The sequence below is a fragment of the Patagioenas fasciata genome, chromosome 9, assembly GCF_037038585.1.
Source record: "Patagioenas fasciata isolate bPatFas1 chromosome 9, bPatFas1.hap1, whole genome shotgun sequence".
Taxonomy (NCBI): Eukaryota; Metazoa; Chordata; class Aves; order Columbiformes; family Columbidae; genus Patagioenas; species Patagioenas fasciata.
Genome location: NC_092528.1, coordinates 7,511,699 through 7,534,189, shown reverse-complemented (window position 1 = coordinate 7,534,189; position 22,491 = coordinate 7,511,699). Strand labels below are relative to the sequence as shown.

Here is a 22,491-nt window from a genome sequence, read left to right as displayed (position 1 = left end):
CTGAAGAGGGAATTCTTACAAGGGCAAAGAGTAATGGCTTTAACCTTAAAGAAGGTAGATTTATATTAGGTATAAGGGAGAAATTCTTCACCATGAGGGTGGCAAGGCACCGGAACAGGTTGCCTAGAGAAGCTGTGGATGCCCCATCCCTGGAAGTGCTGAAGGCCAGGCTGGACAGGGCTTTGAACAACCTGGTCCAGCGGAAGGTGTCCTGCTCATCGCAGGAGGGGTGGAAGTAGCTTATCTTTAAGGTCCCTTCCAACCCAAACCATTCTGTGATTCTATGACTAAGAAAAAGCAGATTGTTCACATCCTCTGGGCCCCAGAAAGCATTATAGACTTTATTAAAAAGGGAATATGGACCTCCTCTTTAAGATTTTTTTTTTGGTGGAGATTGTAGAAAACTGTTAAAGAACCATGAAGACTCCTGTATTATTACAGGTGAAAAGGAACAGGAAAAAACAGTAACAGAGTGCACACCAACTCCTCACAAGTTTTCAAGACTGATAAAACACTGGGCATGCACCAGAGGACCACCAATCCCTGACACTCTGCAACACTTGCCATCTCACCTGTACCAAGAAGCTACTCAGCCCATTTTCAACATCATTGCCTTAAAATAGGATTATGCCTCTTAGAGAGCATCTCAACAATCACCAGAAGTCAACATCCCCTTTAACTGTAAAAAGCTGGAAGTTTGCATCAACAAAATATATGTCCAAAGGTACTTAACGCTGAGGTTCAATATTTTGGTGTGCTACTGTACATCTGGCTGACCGTTTCCTGGGCTTCCTTCCTGAATCCCTCCTGCTCTCACTGGAGAATGAGGCCTGGGCTAAGATTTCCCATAAAAGCATTTTCTCGATCTCAGTTGTCTTTTAGGACTAACTATAACATGAAATGCCTACAGCATATTAACGTGAACTTAAACACGACTGCTGGTTAAAAGCTAAACAACTGGCATCTTATGTTCAAAGGATAGAATCCTAAAAAGATACAAGAGAGATGAATCAACTCTGGAAAGGAAGGAATTCCAGAAGAGGTGAATAGGGTATGCTAGAATACCCAGGTACAAAAATATTATTAAAAAAAAAAAAAAAACAAATCAAGAATACAATACCATAGAGCAAAGGAAGGAAGATACTCTGAAATCTTCAGAAACTAGCACTAAAACTTCCACCCCCTGCAACAAATCCAATTACACTCAAGTCAGTAAAAATAGTCTAATTTCTCTTAGAAAAGAAATAAGGAAAAGAAAAAAAATCAGTATTCTGAAGAGAAGTGCTTAGAAACATGACAAAACAGAAAGCAACTGCAAAATCAGAAGTTCTGACAGCCATAAAGAGGGAATCAATTCAGAGTCAAAAGTCAGAGGCATCTGTCCAGAGGAAGGTAGACAGCTCTCTGCTAGGAGTTGAATTTAACGCAACGGCTTTCAAACTATCCAGCTCAGTCACCCTTGAAATGGAATCTTTGTGGACTACCTGTTCACACTCTTATCTTGTTCACCAATTAATTATACAGAGATCAAACAAGGAAATAATCAAGCAATTGGTTACAAAGAAACTAATTAAGAGCACTGCACATTCCTAAGAAATGTTAGCAGTTCAACACTTCTCCAAAGACCACAAAACCAAAGTTACAAAACTTGGATACTTCTACTACAGAGAAGGTGGTGCAGACACTGTACAAGAAGTTTCACTGATCTGAAAATGCTGTGTACTTAAGAAAGAGGTAATACTGCCCAGAAGATGACCCCAGATTTAATAAGTTGACTGTCTGCCATCAACAGAATATCATATGAAAAATACTTTTCAAGTTTAAGGTAGTAATTGAGCATGAATAGAACTTAAACTTTAGGCTAACACAGCATGTTTTCATAATTTCCTTTCCTGAAATCTACTAATCTCAAATTTTATGTTTGTTTGTTTTTTAATGGAGGAGTGTTCTTTATTTGGTCTTTACACTAATAACAATCCAAAGAGTTTTGTGGGGGTTTTGTGGGTTTTTTTTTGTTTGTTTGGTTTTAAAAAGGATACAAACCTGTTCTTCTTCTGTAAAAGGTACAAGTGCCAGTGGTGGCAGGGGCTCCTCTTGTAAAATAGGCAGAAACTCCTTATCCAGAAGGTCTGAAGGTATCTGTATGGAAGGAAAACAGCATACAAATATACTCAAGTATTTCCACTTCAGGGATGGTGCCACATACGTTGCTTTACAAAAAAATTTTTATCCTGCCAACTCTGTCTCCATCTACCCAGTACACCAGTACTTGCAATAACGTTTATTGACTGTGTATTTATTTAATGTTTATTTACTGTAACTCCACTGCAAATTTACAGCCCACAAAACCAAAAGTGTCAGACAAAGCATCCACCACCCACACCTCTAATAAGTAAAGTATCAATATGACACACATTAGAACTCAAAGTGCCACACCACTACAAGCTCCAATCTGAACCAAGGGAAATTTCACCTGCTAAATTTAAAAAAGTATTGCTTTAACTCCGATGTATTTTTATAGCCGGATTATTTGTATATTAACAAAGCTAGTATGTATAGCACAGAGATTGTATTTGATTTAAAGTCAGCACTTCGAATTAACAACCAACACAGAGACTACAACAAAACGAGTAAAATGAAACTATAGGTATGGATTTTTAAAGTAGAGAATACTGATGATTTAAATCAAAGTAAATTTTAACACTTATTTTTAATCAGTCCATCATCAGATGGAAGCTCCATCAGCAGATGTGACCTTGAGCATGTGGACAAGAGGCTGCAATTACAGCCAAGTGAGCTCTAATTATGCCAACAAAGAGCTGTTTCAAAAATATCTAGTTCACAATACTAGAGATAAAGACTTCTCCCAATTTTAATTGAAGTAAGGCAAAGCTTTTTTTTTTTTTCCATTTGCTAGCAGAACTCTTCCTGCCTTCAGAGTATCTTTTAATTAAGAGACACAAGTTTGCCTAATCTTCAGTCAGAAAGGATTTAAAATGACACAGTGAAAAAGGACTAGGGTAAAAGATACAGCTTAAAAACATTGACACCTAGCAGTTGTCTAGAAACAGTGTCAGGAGTCCTCTCAGTCTCAATAACCAGAATTACTCAACACCATGGAAACGTGTGTATTTCAAAACCAAAACACGCTCTAATAATGATGTCCTTCTGGTGAATGCACAGGGAGAAAGTATTCTTTTGGACCTTTCATAACCATCAGAGAGCTTCCTGTAATAAAGGGTATTAATAGATTGTTGTGAATCAGTCACAACTGTAGAGGTCTTAGTATCATCTGATATAACATCCACAAATTGTAAAAAACAATGACCTCTGATAGGCTGACTTAGTCAAGCATAATATCAAGGTTTAAATCACAGCTTCTCAAAATAGAACAAGATAATTCTGCATGTTAAGGCATAGCTTTAAGCTAAAACACACTTAACAGCTTTAGAAAAAAAGTAGTCTTCTGACTTTCAACACCCTTGAATCTGTGTATATGCAATGCAGGGCTCCTAGCACCATACAGAAATGTCAGCACAGTCATGGCAAGGGAAGAACATGAAGGTACATGTGCACATCTACACAAAAAGCTAGAGGCACAACCAGACATCATTTCTTGCACTCCTCCCTGACTCGAGGGTAAGGCTCTCAGAGGGATTCGGACTTTCAAGTCACTATGTGCCTGTTGCAAAAATAAACCAAACTTTGTCAACATTTACAGAAAAACCTGATGTTTACAAATGCAGAATGTATGAATCATTTACCCAAAAGGCTCTCAAAAATGTGGGTTTTGTTTGTATCACTGAGAAACTTCGTTGAAATTAAGTCAGAGGGAAGTTCTTGACTTTCTACACTGCTCTGTTTTATTACATGTGCTAGATTGTATTCATGTCCTGAGTCTCAGAGAAGTAAACTGTTCTCATTGGGCGGGTTACCCGCTAAACTCAACTGCCTTAAGTCAGGATAAACGAGGAGCTCTTGCCTTTTTTAGATGATCTGCTAATATGATTTATTGCCCAACTTTCAAGCTGAATCAAATATTTTACACTATATTAAATCAAATCCAACTGAGGCAAACAAATTTGCACAGCTGCAAGGAGCCTTTAACCCTCAGTCACATGTGGCAGCGGGACTGAATATGGCAATCAGGTTTTTTGTTCTCAGGGGTACAGGAAGTTCCCCCTAAAGCAGCAAAAAGAATCGCACATAATGAATGCAATAAAAGTGGGAGCAAATGAGCACACACGCAACCCCCCACCCCCTTCAGTTCTTTGCCAAGGGATACGCAATTTCTTTGTCCATAATCACTAAATACAAATAGCTATTCCTAATCACAAGACTGTCATTAAGAATGCACACATCGGGCCTTCTTCCTCTTCCTGCTCACCTTATTATCCTTTAGAAAAAGTGCCAACATTTCTTCTCTCCCATAGCGATAGTCTGCTAGTTTGTACTTTGGCAAAGCCGGAGACAGAGGAGGGGATGTCACGCTCCCGCCACTAGACAAAGCTCGCAGCCTAAAATAAAGCAGAAAAGCAATGAAAACTGAATTGAGGAGAACATACCTTCACCTACACTATCATCCCTCTGCACATTCACATATTTGATACAAATCAAGTAAATCCAGTACTGAAAATAAAGACATTAACAGATAAACTTCAAAACTCTAAAGCTTGGTGCTTCAACAAGAGGAGTGAAAGAGCTTCCCTCATTTTTTCCACAGCCAGGAGACAGAAGGAAAAAATATTACAAGCACATCAAGGAATTCAACTGATCTCTTGAAGAACTCTTATTTTGACTATATAGCAAGCTAGCTACACCCCTAAAGCCTTGACTAAGCTATTTACACTGGCTACACTAAATTCAGTTGTAAATCTTCCACAGATATTAATGACAATAGCTTCTTTTTGGCAACAAAAAGTCTCCCAACAGTAGGGACAGCGCAGCAAACATTTTTCTAGGGGAAAAAAGTTTATTCAGATGTTTGGCAAAGTTTAACAAACAGTATAGAAGAGTAAATTTTGCAGTGAGGTTTCCTCCTGTGTCTCTGGAATTCTACTCTATTCCAAATTCCTCTTCCAGGACTTAAAAGTAATGGTATCTTACAGAAAGTGCGTACCTCGTTTAGTTTAGTGCCTCAATAAAGATGTACGAAATATAGCCACACTTTAGAACAGAGACAAATATGCTATTGAGTTCAGTCCCATCCCACACAGGTAAGCTACTCAGCTTGTTGCATATCTTAAGAGTTGTAGGATGTTACTCCCACTTTGCAGGTTGATTAGTCTCATTCTACACAATCATTTCCTCAGCTACCCAAATATCCTGTATTTTTAAGTTTGAGCAATGTTTTACAAAAGGATGTGTGTCAAGAAACAAAACCACAGACCATCTTCCTACACTCTCCTTGATGTGCATCTTAAACAAGTAAAACAATGAAAACTTTTCTTAACAATCCAAAAATCCTTGGAAAGGAAGGTGATCTAAATGAAAACATTGATTCAGAGGCTACCTTTCACTTAATTATTGAAGCATGCTTTGATTTGGTTTATTTTTCTTTAAACAGAGAGGAAAAAGTAATTTGCAAGTCAAATATTTATCTTATTTTTTTAGTTTGGTGCCACCCAGTGGCAGTTTCTTTACATACCACTTCCAAACAAAAAATGCCTGGGGAGGCATTATTCAAAGGATTAGACGGCTCAGTGCAATGCTCAACTCCAATCCAGATCAAACGTGGCCAAGAGTTTCACTATTAAGTGATACAATAGCAGACATGACTATACTGCAACCCAGAAGAATAATTATAGATCTTAGAATTTTATTCCATTATTCTTGTAAAAATCCAGTAACTCATCAAATATTATACTTGCATCCATAATCTAATCTGGGTTCTAAACTAAATGGAGACTGAAATCCCCTCACCATGACACAGCAATCAAGTTACTGTTAAAACATGCGTTACCTTCCCCCTTCTCTTTTTTTAACAGAACTTTGGCTCCCATCCATCAATGAATCTAATAGTGTCTGTCTCACACTGAAGAGCACTCCAGCATAAGATATATGCCTGGTGGGTGTATTTATAGATGCTGATAAAGTCATTCTTTAACCTTCTTTCAATCGAATAAAATACACTGAGAGCTCTCATTATTTTCCAGGCCACAAATTCATGTATTATTTCTTTGTTGAATGCTCTCCAATTTTCATATATTGTGTATAAAAACGTGTCAGCAAAACTGAGTATGTTATTCCAGTAACAGTCTTACCACATGCTATGCAGCAATTTTATTTCTTATAACCATTCTACACTCCCATTTGCACACTTAAGGATCACATCACTCTTCAGAAACCACACCAGCCAGAATTCTAGTTTGTAACTGCATAGTCACCAATACTTCAACAAGAAATTACAACAAATACTCAACAATAGTCACACCTGTGCAAATATTCTTCAGCAAAACCCAGGATGCCGCATGTCAGACAAGCCTGACAACCAACAGCTGACACAAGATTATACAATATCATGGAGTCCCTTTAACACAATAGCTCACTTTTCTTGACATTTTTCCATGCATACATGCAGGAGACTATGAGATGAAACGCAAACTTTTTGCATATTCCATACAGATATTTTTTTGGTAGTACTGGAAAGAGAAAGCTTGCTTAGATATAGAGTTATATCCAGTAAGGAGAGTATAAGAGTTTCCTTATTAACATGTATTATATGGAAAGACCAAGCAAGAAAAGAGTTCTTCGCTTGTGTACACCTCCCAGATCATAAACATTTTACCTCCTTCAGATACCTGATAGCAACGTGAATGTTACGCATTACCATAACATAAAACCAAACTTATTTCACACAAAATGACAGTTTACAAAGCAAAGACTAATTTTTTAATATTGCTCTCTGTCACAGGCCAAGGACTGAGGTGGAGCAGTACGGCACAACAAAGACATTATACCCCATTCAGTCTTATAATCAATTCAGTCCCAAAGGACAGAAATTCATAATTTTTTTTTTAGTTTTAGACAAGGTTCTGGAGCCTCACAAAACACAGAAAACTCACCATTCAGGCCCGAAGTTAAGTGTCTGAGTTTCTGCTGCCATTTTTTCCTGTTCTATTCCTCTTTTAAAAAAGTGTGAACCTGAAAAATAAAAATGTTTGCTATGAAAACAACTGGATTAATACACACCTTCATAAATTTATTCAAAATAGAAAAGCATACCTGCTCATGCAAAGAACTGAAATATTACTATGCAGATTATATATATATTTTTAAGGAATCTATTTCAGCTCTCTAACACAGATTAGTTTACTAATATAGAAGTAACTGCATCAAGATCTCTTCCCTAAATTCCTCTTTAAACAGCTCAAACAGGACACTGGATCAGGATGTCTGAAGAAACAATTAGTACAAACAGTCCCTTTTCAAACCAGTAATTACCACAAGCCAACCAAACATAGGGAATTTGATGCATAATCCTCTTCTGTTAGAACAGTAATGCTTAATTAACAGAATTGCAGCTTCCTGACAATTACAAGAGGATTTCAAAAAAAAAAAAAAAACCACAAAAAAAGACACACACTAAAATTACAGCAAGAAAGATGTGCAAGTTGAGTGGCAGAGTATTCAAGAAATTTCCACTCCTCATTCTTGCAAAAATAAGACTGACTACATCCAATACTGCAACATCCTCCTAAATCTGCAGGCAGATGACAGTATTCCTCTCATTCTTTGTTTTATTCAGCAAAAAAGTATACAACTTGAGACTACAGCTATTTTCATTCCTATCAGCCAAGGTCCTGCAGACACTAGGGAAGGTCACGTCAAGTGCCTATATCAAGAGTGTACAGACAACAGCAGATGAAGCCATACTGGAAGGAAGGAACAAGACTAAGGGAAGATGAGTTTTTTCCTATCAGAGACAAGTCCAGCCAAGGTAGTTCTGGAAAAGTGTTTTTTGCAGTAACAAAGTACAGCTCCTCTCCCTTCCAGCAACGGCAAAATCCACCAGACTTTTCTTCTTCAGATTTGTTTTTTTTTTTGTTGCTGTTTTTACATCATAGCTAAAGCCCAAACAAAAAGGATTTGAAGCATTACCTACAGAAACTGGTTGATTAGACCTCAAGAACCCATAAAGAGAGGTGACACAGAGGGAGCTTGGCCATATGAGAACTATGTTCCTTAAAAGACCCAAGGACTAAATAGCGAGCTTCCTAAATTTGTCTGTACTTTGCATGAAAAGGTGATGGAAAAGAAGAACAAAACATTGGGAGACAGAAGTGGAAAGGCCAGTAGTTAGTGAAGAAAAAGACAAAACCAAAGGACACATATATATACACACACATATATACACTAATGAAGTAACTGTATTAAAAAGCAAAACAAAAAAAATCCAACAACCACCACCACCACCCACCACCTCAAAGTTACAAAATGCCAAGGAAACCCACACTAAAACTGCTTGAGCAGATTTTAACCAAATCTCTTGGGCAGAAGATTACTAACAGTTGTAAAACTCCCTGAATCCTAAACCTACCAAGCAACATTTTGCTCACATATGCTCACTACATGCCATCTTTTTTTCCCCATATACAAAAAGATTTATATACAAATACTGATTTTTATTTTCACAATAACCCTATGTAACAAAATGGGATTATCCCCACTAAGTGCACCAGAAGCTAATACAAAAATATCCAGCTATTCTCACAGGCCTGGTCTGAGATGATTTTGGTCTGATATGGGTTGCCTTTTTGAAGCAGCTGACAGCTCATTAGAGCATGTGAGGTATATCCATTCATCATTCTGCAAACCAAAATACAAGGTTACATACCTAAAGATGACATGAAGCAGCCACATGAAAAGGCTGTGGGGCAACTGAAGCAAACCACCATGCACACTTTGGCAGAGAGAAACCTCTAATTCCTAGTAGCCTTAACTGGATGGCTGTCTTTGCTCCCTGCAGTGCCTGTAATCCTTCTGCTGGGGGATGTAGGGGGGGGTTCAGCTTTCAGATCAACCCATGGGGATCACCAGAGAACCTGGGCTCTTCAGCTCCTAACATCAAAGCTAGCTTAGTATCAGTAATACTGAAAAGGCTGACACTGAACATTAAACTGCAGTGAAAGGACAGCTGAAAAGCATCAGACACAAGGAAAAAACACTAAGAAACAGTTAGGATCAAGCAGTTCACTAGTTTTTGACCCACCAGGCCCCACTCTCATCAGCCTCTGGGTTTCCTTCCCAAAAAGTGAGGATACTGTCACAGTTCTCTACAAGACTCCCAAGCACTTTAACACTTTATCCTTGTATCTGACACTAATCTCATCCCATTTGAGATGCAAAACGGCTTTCCTAGACCCTCATTTTGGCCACACTTTGTTTTGGGAATTATTTGCTGGCTTCCTCATCTGCATTGCAGTCAGGTAAATCACCTCCTTCCTGGAAGCTCTGACTGCGTGAATTTTGAAAGTGAAAAACCTGTAAATGCATGGAATTGTAGCTGAACAGGAGTAACCCCAGAATAAAAAACAGATCTGCAGATAGTTTGAGGAGGTCTAATAGGCGAATTTAATAGGTAATACTACCCAGAAATAAGATATACATGAAACAGAAGTTCCAACACAGTGCTCACAAAAAAAAAAAACACAACAAAAACAACTGGAAAAAAGACACTCTGGAAACAGGTAAGGATTTGGGAGAAAAGGGGCAGCAGAACAAGAAAAAAGAGACTCAAGAAAGCTAAGGTAGCAAGTGTGCAAGAACACACTTAACCACATCAGAGCAGTCAAGACAGGAAAAGCAAAAACCGTATTCTGCTTCTGCTGGTTCACAAAACAGCAGCCAACAGGCGAGAGCATGGAAACCAAACTAGAGCGGAGCCACTGACAGGGCCTGCACAACACAGGTAGCAAACACAGGCACAAAGGAGAAGCTGTACCAACTGGAAAGGCAAGTTGGGATGGACTACACATTGTGAGAGGAAAGAGTCAGGGTGGAGCAAGACAAAGCGCGGAGGAATTAAGCAAAGCAAATAAATAATCAGGTCGAATTGAACTACTTCGGCCAAGACATGAATTTATCAGATCTTCATTGTCTAGATAACTTCCTTAGGCTCTAAACTTCAATATTAATAATTAAAATGTTAGTTTTGGACATCTTATCTATGCTGTCTCCTTATCGAGGTGGGCAAATCACAAAATAACATACACCTACCACATTTCCTCCCTGATACAACTTAATGAGGGAAAAGCCCCTTTCTGAACTGTTAGAGTTTTGTAAATCAAGATTTTCTACAAATTAATGGCTATTGATTGAGGAATCTGCATAGCCACAGATTTTATACGGGCTATGAGCACACAGGGACAACCTCAAGTTGAAGCAAGAAGTCAAGGTCAAATTTTTATCATGTCCAGTTAGCACCAGTGCTTGGGCAAGAACACTACCTGAGGTCTTCCTACCACTCTCCAAAGGGGAACCTTCTCTCCAAGGTTCTACTTCAAATCAGGTCATCCTTGAGCAAGGTGCCAGTGCAACCCTATAAACAGTTGCAGTTTTCCTGCATAGTTGGGGAAAAATGAAATTGCTTCATAATCTGGAACTGATATTCCATTCTCCTGGGGTGGTACTACAGCTAGCAACCTGCTACCAGCATGCGGTACTGAAAAGAGAAGAAATCACCTCAACCGCACCATCAACCCGTGGATGGGCAATGGAAAAAACATCACTTCTATTTTGTCAGCAGCTTAGTACTCTGGAAGTCAGAAGTCCATCCTCTGAACAGACACAAAATGTAATCCAATAACATTAAGCCTTTAAGTGGCTTTCACTCACAATTAACAGGTAATATTATAGGCACAGAAGTTGCTATCAGCAACACTCAACTCATTTCCTTGGTTTGCTTTAGGTACAACAGTTGTTTAAGCGAGCTTGTGTTTTTTAATTATTTTTCAAGCTTGATATTTATTACCTGACAAATCTATGAAAGCTGTCAGAAACATCTGCTTCTGACACAAGTCAGAACTTGATTCTACTGGCCAGATTTATGCTTTAAAAAGCACAGGAAGACATTTCAGTTGAAAAAAGAAACTAAGGAGAGCCTATGTGTACTGTGACACATTTTGGCCATAAGCTCTGGTCTTTTAAAATGTGCAGTATCTAACGGATACCTAGGCAAAAAGCTGTTTTTCAGAGACTTTGAAAGATCTAAACTGCTGTGTTTTCCACACTTTGCTCAACCTCATGATTCACAGGAAAATGTCATTTTAAGGTTTGTCCCTCACTCACGAACACTTAAAAATTTCAGGCAATGTTAAATTCCTAGATTTCCATTACAAAATTCTGTCAGCTTGTAACACGTGGCAGTCTGTCTCACCAAGATGTTCTGCTGTTTTGGATAAACTGATTCTTAGCATCCCGAGTTGAGTCTAGGTAATGATACATGCAGGTCTGCCCACCTCATCTTTCCTACAGACCAAAAAAAGTAAGATTTGGACTGTAACTGCAAGTTATAGCTTTGGGGCTGCTGATTACTTAGTTTTTTCATTAACTTTGGAAACCTAAACCTTGGAAAACAAGATGTGCCACTGATCCTTCCTATACACAGCTATTTTATTTGGAAATGCTCTACCATTTGATCAGAGACATTTAGGAAGAAAAGTATCTTTTCCTTTCAAGGTAGTTCTGTTGCTACTGTAGGTTTGCAACAGCCTTTTTAACCTAAAAATTAGCTGAAAATTTTGCAAACCAAAGAACACAATGGAAATCTAAGGCAAGCAGACTGACATGCAAGAAACTGGATTTAACAGCAGTGCTCCACCATGTAACAACACCACCACATCAAGAAAACTTCACCTTCCACCAGCAACAAAACATTCCACAGGCAGCTACTCGAGTTAGTTAATTTCAGTGCCAGGAAATGTGTTTTTAAAAAAATTAACAGGTTGACTGAATAATTAATGGTGATTTTCTCTAATTCTTGAAATATTAAAGAAGATCCAGAACTGTATGCAAGCTACCTTTTAAGTACAGTGGTAAACAGGATGAGTCAGGTGGCCACACTACCAGTCTGTTTGATATTAATCATTGGCTGAAGCAGACAACACTGATTAAAGGACTCTGACATAATTAAGGCCAGCCAACGTGGATTTATGGAAAACATTCAATCAAAATATACTTCTGTAAGAGTAGAAATTTCATTGCTCAGGCAAGCAGGTGAAATAAATTTTAACTTCTGCAGGAGATTTCAATTAGGTAGAAAGCTAAAAAGGACAAAATCATTCAGAACCACATGAAAAGTCTCAAATCACCATAACCTCTTATTTTCTTTTAACCTTCTCTTCCAAATCATCTACAACAACCCATCTCAGAAGGCAAAATATTCTCAGAACAGAGCAGAAGGTAAGAAGCTATCCTCCAGTTCTATAGAATCTGTAACATGGAACCACATAACTTCTAAAACCCAAGTATGACAAACATGGATATGGTGAATAATGGAAATGACACTTCTTAAATAATACAATTATGAATTATTCAATTACTTGGTCCAGTATAACAGGTTGCATTTAATAAGATCAAGCATTCAATCAAGAGACTCACAAGCAGAAAACATAGGTGATACACAGCAAAGGCAAGATGATTCTGGAAAAACACAGTCCCAAAACCCATCTGAGATTTATTACACCTGAAAAGGAAGATACGATACACCATTGACTAGAAAAGCTAACAGAAAACACTGAATCCAGAAATAATGAAATATAGAGTAAATACAGAGTGGAGTTTATCACTGCAGAGATACTGTATCCTGTTCTGTTGTCTGTAAGGCAAGAAAGCTGATAAATCAGGTGCTCAAAAATGGAGAGAACATGACAGATATGCTTAAACAGTGGGGAAAAAAACATACCAAAGCTCTATTTATTGAGCTTTGGGAAAAGTTTAAGTGTCTTGCTCAGTCTCTAAACGATCATGCAGATGAAAAAGGCTGAAGACCCAAGTTTATTCAGTCAGGGGACCGAAGCAAGACATTCAGAGATAACAGTAAGTTGTTTTCAGGTTAACACTAAATGATTTTCTTAGGAGTATGTTCTAGTTTAAACAGAAAATTAATAAGAAAAAAAAAATAATCCATTACTCACATTACACAAGTTGCAAGAGGAGTTACAGTAGTCCCTTCTAATTTACCAAGCCTTTATCTTGATACAGGCGGTGAATTTTTCAAGGCCTATCTACCCACATGCCAAGAGGAAGTTTTTTCTAAGAGAACAATATCTCAACCATTCACTTCTCCAGAAAATATCCCACTATTATTACAGTTACATTTCTAAATCTCCTCAAGTCTTATAACCTTCCTGTCTCAAATCATTGCAGAACTGTTTCAATATTCTCAGCAGCTTCTAGTCAAAAACTGTCCATGACATTCTCAAATGGCAGGGCCAAACCAGCGGCTCTCTGCTCACTTCAGAAAGATCCAGCTAAAGCTTCGTGGGGCACTGTAGTTTTCAACATGTTACACCACAGTAAAGAGCAACAAACACAAGAAAGTAGGTACCGAAGTTCTTCTGCAAGAGGATGACAAGAGAGACTAGGGACACTCGCAGAGCTAACAAAATCCAAGGGAAATAAAGGAACGTTAAATATCACAATTCCAGATACTTTCCTCCTTTCCTACCTACTATTTTAAGCGTGGTGGTTAGAGAGCTATCCACTTCTTTCACCTGAACAGGAACAAACGTGAAAGCTTTTCCCAGTTTCTCAGCCAGAAAGCAGTGTGACCTCCACCTTTATTGCGAGACTTGCAGCCAAAGGCAGACACCAGCGATTAAGCTCCAAGCAGAGTCAGGGGACCACACCCTTGGCCCTGCCACTGGCTGGAACACAAACCACTTCTCATTCCAAATCCTGTCCTAAAATCCTGCCAGAACTCTTGTTTTCCAGCTGAAAAATCACTTCCACATCTCTCTCTACCTAGTCACTGAAAATTTGCTGGTAGGTAAATATTTAGTCTGTGCCATTCCACAAGATGCTACAGATCAGGATGCTGAATCCGGCTACTTGCTTCTCAACAAGACCAGGAGCTGGACTACGTGAATGCAACCAAAACCACACACCAGCACCTCTCCCACTAACCACACACATTGTGTAGTATATTCAAAGTGGCAGAACAAAGCTTCAGACTACATTCACTGAAAACATCCACTGAATTAACAGATCAGGGTTGTTGTGGGTTTTTTTTGTTTTGCTTTTAAATGTCATTTACATAAGCATCATCTTTGGGCTTTGTAGAAATTCTCTACTCCCATCTCTTCTTAAGGTTTCCTACTCACGCAGTTCTGAGATGTTCTACACTTCAGGAAACAAATATTCAACAGTGAGAAAGTCTGACAAAAAGTCATAACACAAAGAATTGATATGTGTATCAGATTGCATATGTGGATCAGCCAGGAAGCCAGAAGGTAACTTGTTACTACATACAAATGACAACCTTTTCAAATAGCTTGTCACTTTATGATAATATTGCTAAAGCTATTCACTTGCTTTGCTCTAAGAACCGTATCTTCGTAAACTGATTTGTGATGTTATCCTGATCCTGCCTTAGTACTCTTAAAGCCTTGTATATCATAAATAGAGAAAATTACATATACAGATGATTCAGCATTAACTAAGCCCAATGTAAAAGCTTCTACTGGTTTTAATGGTGGTTTAACTGGGCCTTCAATTTATTAAACTGTGTTATTAAATGCTTTTACTTACAAACCTTGCCATATGCTACTTCCATGATCAGCGTCACTCACTTTCTATCACAGACGTTCTTCAGTCGAACACTGACGTCAGCCCTGCTTTGAGCCAGAGGCTGGAGCAGTCGACCACCAAAGGCCGGTCCTCTACCAACCTAAATCATCCCCATTTTCTACCATATGTGGCTCAAGAAAAATCGGTTTATACATCCATTACTTGCCAGTCATACCAGCTCCTTGCCCCATGACATTCTAAGTTTGGAGTTACATAAATTCAGCTATCCATCAACATAAAACTTCACCCAAAGTAATCATCACAAAGCATAAAATGCACTTTTTCCTTCTGTTTCTTCCAATCTGAACTGACACACTGCCACACAGACCACAAATCTGCTTTTACCTAATCTGATCTACACATGGACATCTGCGGCCTCCGAATCTCCCCATCACACAAACCAGTATCTTTACCATAAAATACTATCAACAGAATGTGAAGTATTTCAACTTCTTGTCAGTGACAGCTGGGGGGGTGGGGGGGGAAGTAGTTCACAGTAACCACAACGTGAAACCAGTATTTCTCTACTGAATAAAAAGGACCCAACAGCCAGTAACAAACATTACCTTCACAAAGTGCAATGCATCATACATACTTTCACTGAAATAAAAGCTATTCAACATAACAAAATACTTTTCTAACCAGTTTATTTTCCTAACACGCTATACGTAAGCCCATTTATCTGTTTATAATGACAACTTACATATCCAAGACCCACTGTTGAAGGCATCAAGTAAGCACTCTTTCTTATTTGATGACATTTTTTTTTAAATCCTATGGCCAAAAAAAGTCAAAAATCATAATGCACGGGTTTAATAATTAGCTGATGGGATCAAAATATAGCAAGTGATCCAAAAGGTATTGTCAACAAGGTAGTATTTTAAGACAAATTTTCTAAATGGCCAAATTTTCTCATTGACCTACAGACTACCACTACTCTACAGAGCTCCTGGTATCCCTTCTACGTTTCTTCACAGTCCTCAAGTCCAGAAATCCAGCTTCTCTATGTTACAAACTTTAATGATTACTGGAGAGGCTCAGTCCTGAAAATACAAACTTCTGTTTAATGCTTCCCAAAAATCTCAGATGCATCAAAGTAACTCTGCGCATCCCTGCCATACAGGAAAAAAACACCACAACACAGAGGAACATAAATATTTCAATGGCAGCCCTGTTTCCCACACAGACATCAAACCATCACTACAGTTTCTATATTCAAGGCATGTTCAACCATTCTCAGAGAGAAGGACTGACAGCCCTCCCTCTGCAAAAAAGAGAAGTGGTCACATTCTGTAATCAACACACTGTGGCAATCTCAGCTACTAACAAAGCAATGCAAAGACCTTGGTCTTCTATAATCCTTTGCTACCATCTGAACTAAAGATGAAAAAATAATGGTAATAAACATCACTGTGATTAACTACATGGTTATATATATACACTACCAACCACAAGAGGGCCAATGTTGTATAGACCTTTTAATTTAAAGCACTTAATTCTTCTTAGTTCCATCCATAGCTTATGTACACCTTGAGCAAACTTGCTAAGTTGTCTCAGTTCTGACAATTTTCAAGCCAGACCATATGTACAACTAAAACACTCAGGAAAGGAAAGGCTAATCTGTGATGAAAACTGACTTACTTCCCATAAAAAGCAAATAGCATCCCCTCGGCAGCACTTCACACACCTAGGCTTTCAAATTTCACTCGAATTAAAATAAATTGACGAGAAAAGCACACACATAAAAAAAGAGTCCCTTTCAAAACAAATGCCCATTCAGTAACAAAGTGAAGAGTTTCTCCTTACCAAAGCATGCAATGAATCAGGCCTGTGCTTTTATGCTTGTGAGTGGAAATTTTATTGCTCTGCCCCTTAGCTCTGTCTATCTATAATCATGAATTAAATATAGCTTATCTCCTTTAATCTTTGAGCAGAAGCACTGAGAGGAAAAAAAGAAAAATAAAAAAGGAAAAATTTTAAGAATTTTTTTTCTAAATCAGACTATAAGAAGGCTTATCATCATATCTTAGGAAGCCTTAAGAAGGAATTTTAAAGACTTGGACAAAAGAATAAGAAACACACATTTGACAGTTAATTGAATTTACAAGATCAGACAAAAATAGGAAGAATCAAATTTCATATTCTTGCTATTTCAAACAAAAAACAAACAAACAAAAATCTAAAGAGCTACAGGCCTGAACTACTTTAAAGGAGGGGACAGAGGGGAAGGAAAAGACTAGGGTCCAGGTGCCTAAGCTCATTTTCATCAGTTACTGTGGACCAACATTTCCCTTGCATGTTTAAATAATTAGACAGGTCTTTCAACAGAGGCAGGTAGTAGCAAACCATCTCTTCAGCCAGTCAACTGCACCAATGAGATGTTCCATGTGACTCTGGCATCTAGCTTGTTTTTAAATGAAGTATCTATAGATCTTGGAAGAGCTACCAACATTTTTCATATATTCAGCTACAAGAAACTACAGTTTATGCTAGAACTCTATTTAGACAACCAGCCTTAGGAGACAGCAAGCACAGAAGAGCTGCCATGGTGTTTAGTCTGAATTCCTTAAAAAAAAAATTCTTTCCTCATTCAAGGAGTAAAACAGTTGGGAAATAAAGTTGTAAAGCCCTCAACTCTATTTACAGACATTTATTTTCACTTACATCAGCATAAAGATCATATTTTTCATTTACTGTACATTTTAGGAAGGCAAGAAAAACAACGAAAGGAGCCTCTGAGGATATTTTACAGTCCTCTTAGGATAAAAATCTGTAATGAACAGAGGACCTGCAAGAGTTCAAGTTTTCACTGTGGTATCAAATTTTTTTAACTATACTGTGAAACAAATCATTACTGCAACACAACTACTTTGCATTTTAGGTCTACACTATTAGTTTAAAAGCAGGTGTTGCTGGAAGTGACATTCAACTTCAATGGATAAATGTCTGCCTTCTTTCTAATGGAGCTAACCATTACACAGATTTTTTTAATGACACATTTAGTGAGAAATTAACACTGACACATATGATCATTGACATCACTTAACTTGTATAACTATGCAAGCCGGGGGGGGGGGGGGGGGGCACAGGGGTTAAGGACACTCCAACATTTCTGTTCACACCCCCAGGACAAATTTTTACCTCACCATCAGCTAACTGTTCAAAGAACACTTATTCAACTGAATGGCAAGAATACCAATGCCTCATAATACTAAAGCTCTTATTATCTATTGGAGCCAACACCCAATAACAGAGCCCAAAAATACCAGAACAAAGCTTTTGTTGGTGACAACTGCAATCTATTTTGTTTACAAAGGTTCCCAATTATCACACTGTGCATCTACCAAATGTTCTATTCACAAAGCAGCAAGCTAATTTGTGTTTATTAAAAAGTTTCTTAAGAACAAAAGCAATCAGTAGAGTTATGGGAAAAGGAAAAAAAATTCACACGTACTTTCTAGGAACTTGCCCAAGTCAGCTCCTGAAGCAAGAAAATAGAATGAGCAGCAAGAGGTTAGACAGAAGAATATAATCAGAATTCAGAAGTTCATTCCCCTCCCACTCAAGAAAACAGACACTTAGAAAATTATAGTAAAAGGTAAAGCACTACAGCAACAAACCAAGAACGGTGATCTGAAAGTTACTGGAGAAAATTCAGGTTTTATTCCAGAAGTACTACTTGGCAACATCTCCTTTTGGCCTACAACTTGTCACACTTCAAAATGCAATTACACAGAGCTGAAAGAGCAGAGACTGCTTTGTTGACACTCAAACTACTTGTCTTAGATCAATACCGAACGTACACAATCCTGATCGATGTTCTCTTCAGCGTGCCAAGGCCTCTCCAGTCAAACACTGGTGGTCATTGCTGCTCCCAACACCCTGCTGCCTGCTCGGGGGAAAGGCTCGAGTGCTCGGCGAGCTCCCTCCTTCCTCGGCCTGTGTAACCTGACAGGGCTGGGCGTGCTCAGAGCGGGGCACACACGGGCTTCAATGCGGGCGCCTCTGCCCACGGCGCTGCTGGAACGCAGGCCCAGTCCCACCGGGCTGGGCGGGGACAAGTGAGTTCACAAGGGTCAGTGTGAGGGGAGACGGCGCCGGGGACGCAGCTGCCAACCCCGCAGAGCGTTGGGAGCCCCGGGCGTCCCGCCGCCGCCTGACAGTCACCGTCTCCCCCTGCCGGGATCTGCTGCCGAGGAGCCGCATGAAGAGGGCAAGGCCCGCACCCTCGAGCGGGGCCAGGCCCAGCGAGCCGTATGAAAGCCCAGCGGCGGAAGCGCAGGAGCGGCCCTCCGGGCGCGCCCCTCGGCAGCGGGCCGGGGAGGCCTCGCCTCCCGGTAGGCCGCAGGGCGTCTCGGGGCTGCGGCACCCGCGGCGGGCAGGAGCCGCCGGCAAGGCCGATGCTCGGCGCGCGGCCTAGGCCCGCTCCCACAGGCGGGGAGCGCGGCGACGGCGGGAGCGCGGCGGCGGGGAAGTGGCAGGGGCGGCTGAAGCGGTGGCGAGTGCAGGGAGCCGACGGGACAGCGTTACCTGCGCTCCCGGACGGAGAGTCCCTCACGGCCACAGCGACTCCTCAGCCCCAACAACACAAGATGGCGGTTGCGCCGCCACGCAACGTCACGTGAGAGAAAGCCCCGCCCCCTGCCTCCGCCGTGGGACCCGGATGGGCGACGGCACTCTCGCTCTTCTTCCACCCCCCTAACCCCGCACCTCGCGCAGGCACCGCCCGCGTGACGTCACCGCGAGGGGGAGAGGGCGGTCCCCCAGCGGCTGCGCGCGCATGTCCCCCTGCACACCCCCCCCTTCCGGGAGCGCTGGCGCCCCCTGCTGGAGGCATGCGGGGCCTGCAGCCTCCCGCCCTTACAGCCCTGCGGGGAGGCGGGGCCCCTGCTGGGGCCGGGGGTCCTGGCGGGACCCCCTCAGCCTGATCCCCATACGGCAGTTACATGACTGCGTCAGCCTCGTGCCGTTGCCTCCCGCCCAAGGCCGCCTCCGCGGGGCCGCGTGCAAACGGCAGTTGGGGCCGGGGCCGCTGAGGTCAATAACGGCCGGGCTGCCGCGCCGCGCGCGTTGTTACCCGCAGCCTTACCCTGTCCCTCATTTTAGGTTACGAGTAGGCAATTCAGCGTTATCGGCGCCACTAAAAGGCCACAAGGAGAAGTGTCCGTTTTTTAAGCAGAAGCACAGGCCATGAGGGGATCAACCCCCCCAGAGGAGCCCTGCGGATGCTCTGCCTCGGGGGAGGCAGCTGCTGCGGCTGCTTACACAGAAAAGGCATTAGATGATATGCATTTTGGCTCCAATTTTCCTGATGGAAAAAATCAGGAGCCCAAGGCAAACTTATTTCAGCTAAAAATACTGTTTTATTTTTAGTCCTTAAACCTATATTAGTGCATGATGCAGAGTAGCCCCATGTGGTTCCTTCAGCCTAAAAAACTATTCTCAGCTGTTACGCACCACTGAAGGTATAACCTCTTTCAGCTGAAACAATTTCACTCCAATCACGATTTCAGACACAATCCACGTAGCCTTCTCCTTCCTCTTCTAGGTGAATAAATACTTGTCATTGTGCACTGAATGCCAGCCAAAAATGATGCAACAGTGAACACAAAGTGATTCTTCTGAGCTAATGGCTTGAAAGCCTGTAACTCTTGGGGCTTATTTTCAGCCAAGAGCAACACAGGACTACGACATTCAAAAATCTTAGAATGAAATTTCTCCTTTAGGAGGCCAGTATGTAAAAAGAAGCTTGCTAGCAAAGGGCTGGCCTCTGATAAGCTGCATTTGATCCCCCTGGTGGTTGTCACACAGCTTGAGCCAATATTAATAACAGCATGGGGCAGGAGAGAGGCAGCACTGCTATTTGAAGCTGTCAGTCAGAACTTCTACCTCCACTGCAGAAGTGGCTGCGCTCTGTTATTCTACTTGTCAAACCTGAGCTTGAGCACTCAGAAATATTTTCACATGCTCTAAGACAATCTTTAGCTCAGATGTGAGAAGTTTAGCTCTTACAGAATTTTTTCCTCCCAGTTAGCACAAATATTATATTATTGAGACAAAAAAATTCAAGAGGAGTGTGTTTGAAATGTGCCTCATCTGCAGAAATTGGCATTTTTGTAAAATATCTCAAGGAAACTCAGATTACTTCTTTTTTTTTTTCTAATAGCATCTTAAATCCTCCACAACACTCATTCAAGCAGAACAGTGAGACTGTCATGAAAATTCAAGACAGCACCTGTGTGGTTAAATCCCTGCATGGTTCAATCACAGGACTTCAGCTGGTGTTGTCTATGTGCGAAATTACCCCAGCAGCTAGCCTGAGGTACCGAGGGCATGAAGTACTTCAGAGCCCTCTAGATTACCATGCCAATTCATCCACACTATTAAAAATCCAAGCACACGATAACAGTATCCCTAACGAACTAAAAACCTTCCTTATTGTCCCATTGTTTTCACCAGTCCTAGCTTGGAAGCAAGAGCCTGCTTCCCTTGGTACAGCACAGGTGCTACAAACACAGAGCACAGCTCTGAAATGGTGAATAATGGTCATAAAGCAGCACAGATGTGGCAAAATCAGCCACATTCCCCCTCACCACACCTCCTTCTTGTTATTTGGAAAAGAGGCTCTCCTGTTTGTTGAAATACCAAGGATTTTGTCTGAGAAGAGTCAACATCTACTCAACAGCCTCTGTTTTCCATGGGAGCAGAGGAACATCATCTGTCACATCCCTAAAAATAATGATAAAAGCAACAGACAAGGCAGACAGGTGAACATTTGACTGTAGTTTTTAAAGTCAGTCACTTCAATGGACTTGTCACTTGAGACGGCTTACACTGAAAGACAGACTACCACAAATAAACCACTACTCCTGCAACACCCAATTATTTTAAGACATCCTTCTCACATGAGGCAGGGTGAGTTTGACAGGTGACAACAAAGCACTCTGGTTACTCCAATCCATTTTACAAGGGATTTATTCGTACACTCCCATAAGGTTAAAATTTGTTTTAGTCACCTTAATCCTCACAGCTAAAGCCTGAATGCTAAGCCAGGAAGAACCCAGTCATACTGTTTCTCTTTCTTTCTCAATTATGGTTACACGGGGCTTCCTGCCATCCGACGGTGTCCCCTGCAGCCAGCGACAATGGCTCTGACAAAAGTGTTGGTGAGAAACACCCGGCGATCAAGAGTATCCCAACAGGCTGAACCCATCCTCAGTGCTGGCTGAGGCATTAGCGACACCTCTATGTACGTCTCCTACACTGGGAAACATTAAACCCAAACCTTCCAGAAACTGAGGACTACTTGGAGTTCCCATTCTAGGAGATGAGTGACTTGGGGCAGGTCCTTGTCCCTTCTGAGAAAGACCCATAACCACAGCAGTCTTTTGACCAAACTTCTCCACTTGCAATCAGAGTCACTGACATATCAGCAGATGTTAAGAAAATTGGGATTGCCACCCATAGTGACATCAGGCATAAAAAGATTAATTATACGTAAATTAGTATTGTCAGCCAGTATTAGATGGGACATTTAGCTAGACAATTTATTTTTAGTACTTCTGCGTAACCTAATGACATTGTTATTCGATCCAATAGTTGCCAGCAAAACAGAACAATTCAGAAAGCAATTAATTTCCCACTGTCAATTTTTTGCAAAGCTATTTTCAAACTCATATTGCTGCAACTTCAAAATCCAAA

At 40.6% G+C, this 22,491-nt stretch overlaps 1 protein-coding gene across 10 annotated transcripts in view; it reads right to left on the bottom strand.

The window, feature by feature from the left end:
* The window catches only part of GIGYF2 (GRB10 interacting GYF protein 2), a 76,075-nt gene extending 56,650 nt beyond the window's left edge, over positions 1–19,425 (bottom strand). For 7 of the 10 annotated variants that reach the window (XM_065844285.2, XM_065844288.2, XM_065844291.2 and 4 more), the window contains exons 1-4: positions 19,321–19,425; positions 7,065–7,143; positions 4,388–4,517; positions 2,044–2,139 (exon numbers count right to left, since the gene is read on the bottom strand). In XM_065844285.2, the coding sequence (XP_065700357.1) occupies positions 2,044–2,139; positions 4,388–4,517; positions 7,065–7,105 (267 nt within the window). In that variant the 5' untranslated portion in view covers positions 7,106–7,143; positions 19,321–19,425. Of the gene's footprint in view, positions 1–2,043; positions 2,140–4,387; positions 4,518–7,064; positions 7,144–18,244; positions 18,272–18,593; positions 18,838–19,320 lie in introns of all 10 variants that reach the window. The other 3 variants (XM_071812398.1, XM_065844287.2, XM_065844286.2) reach the window with 3 other exon arrangements.
* Positions 19,426–22,491: the final 3,066 nt, after the last annotated feature.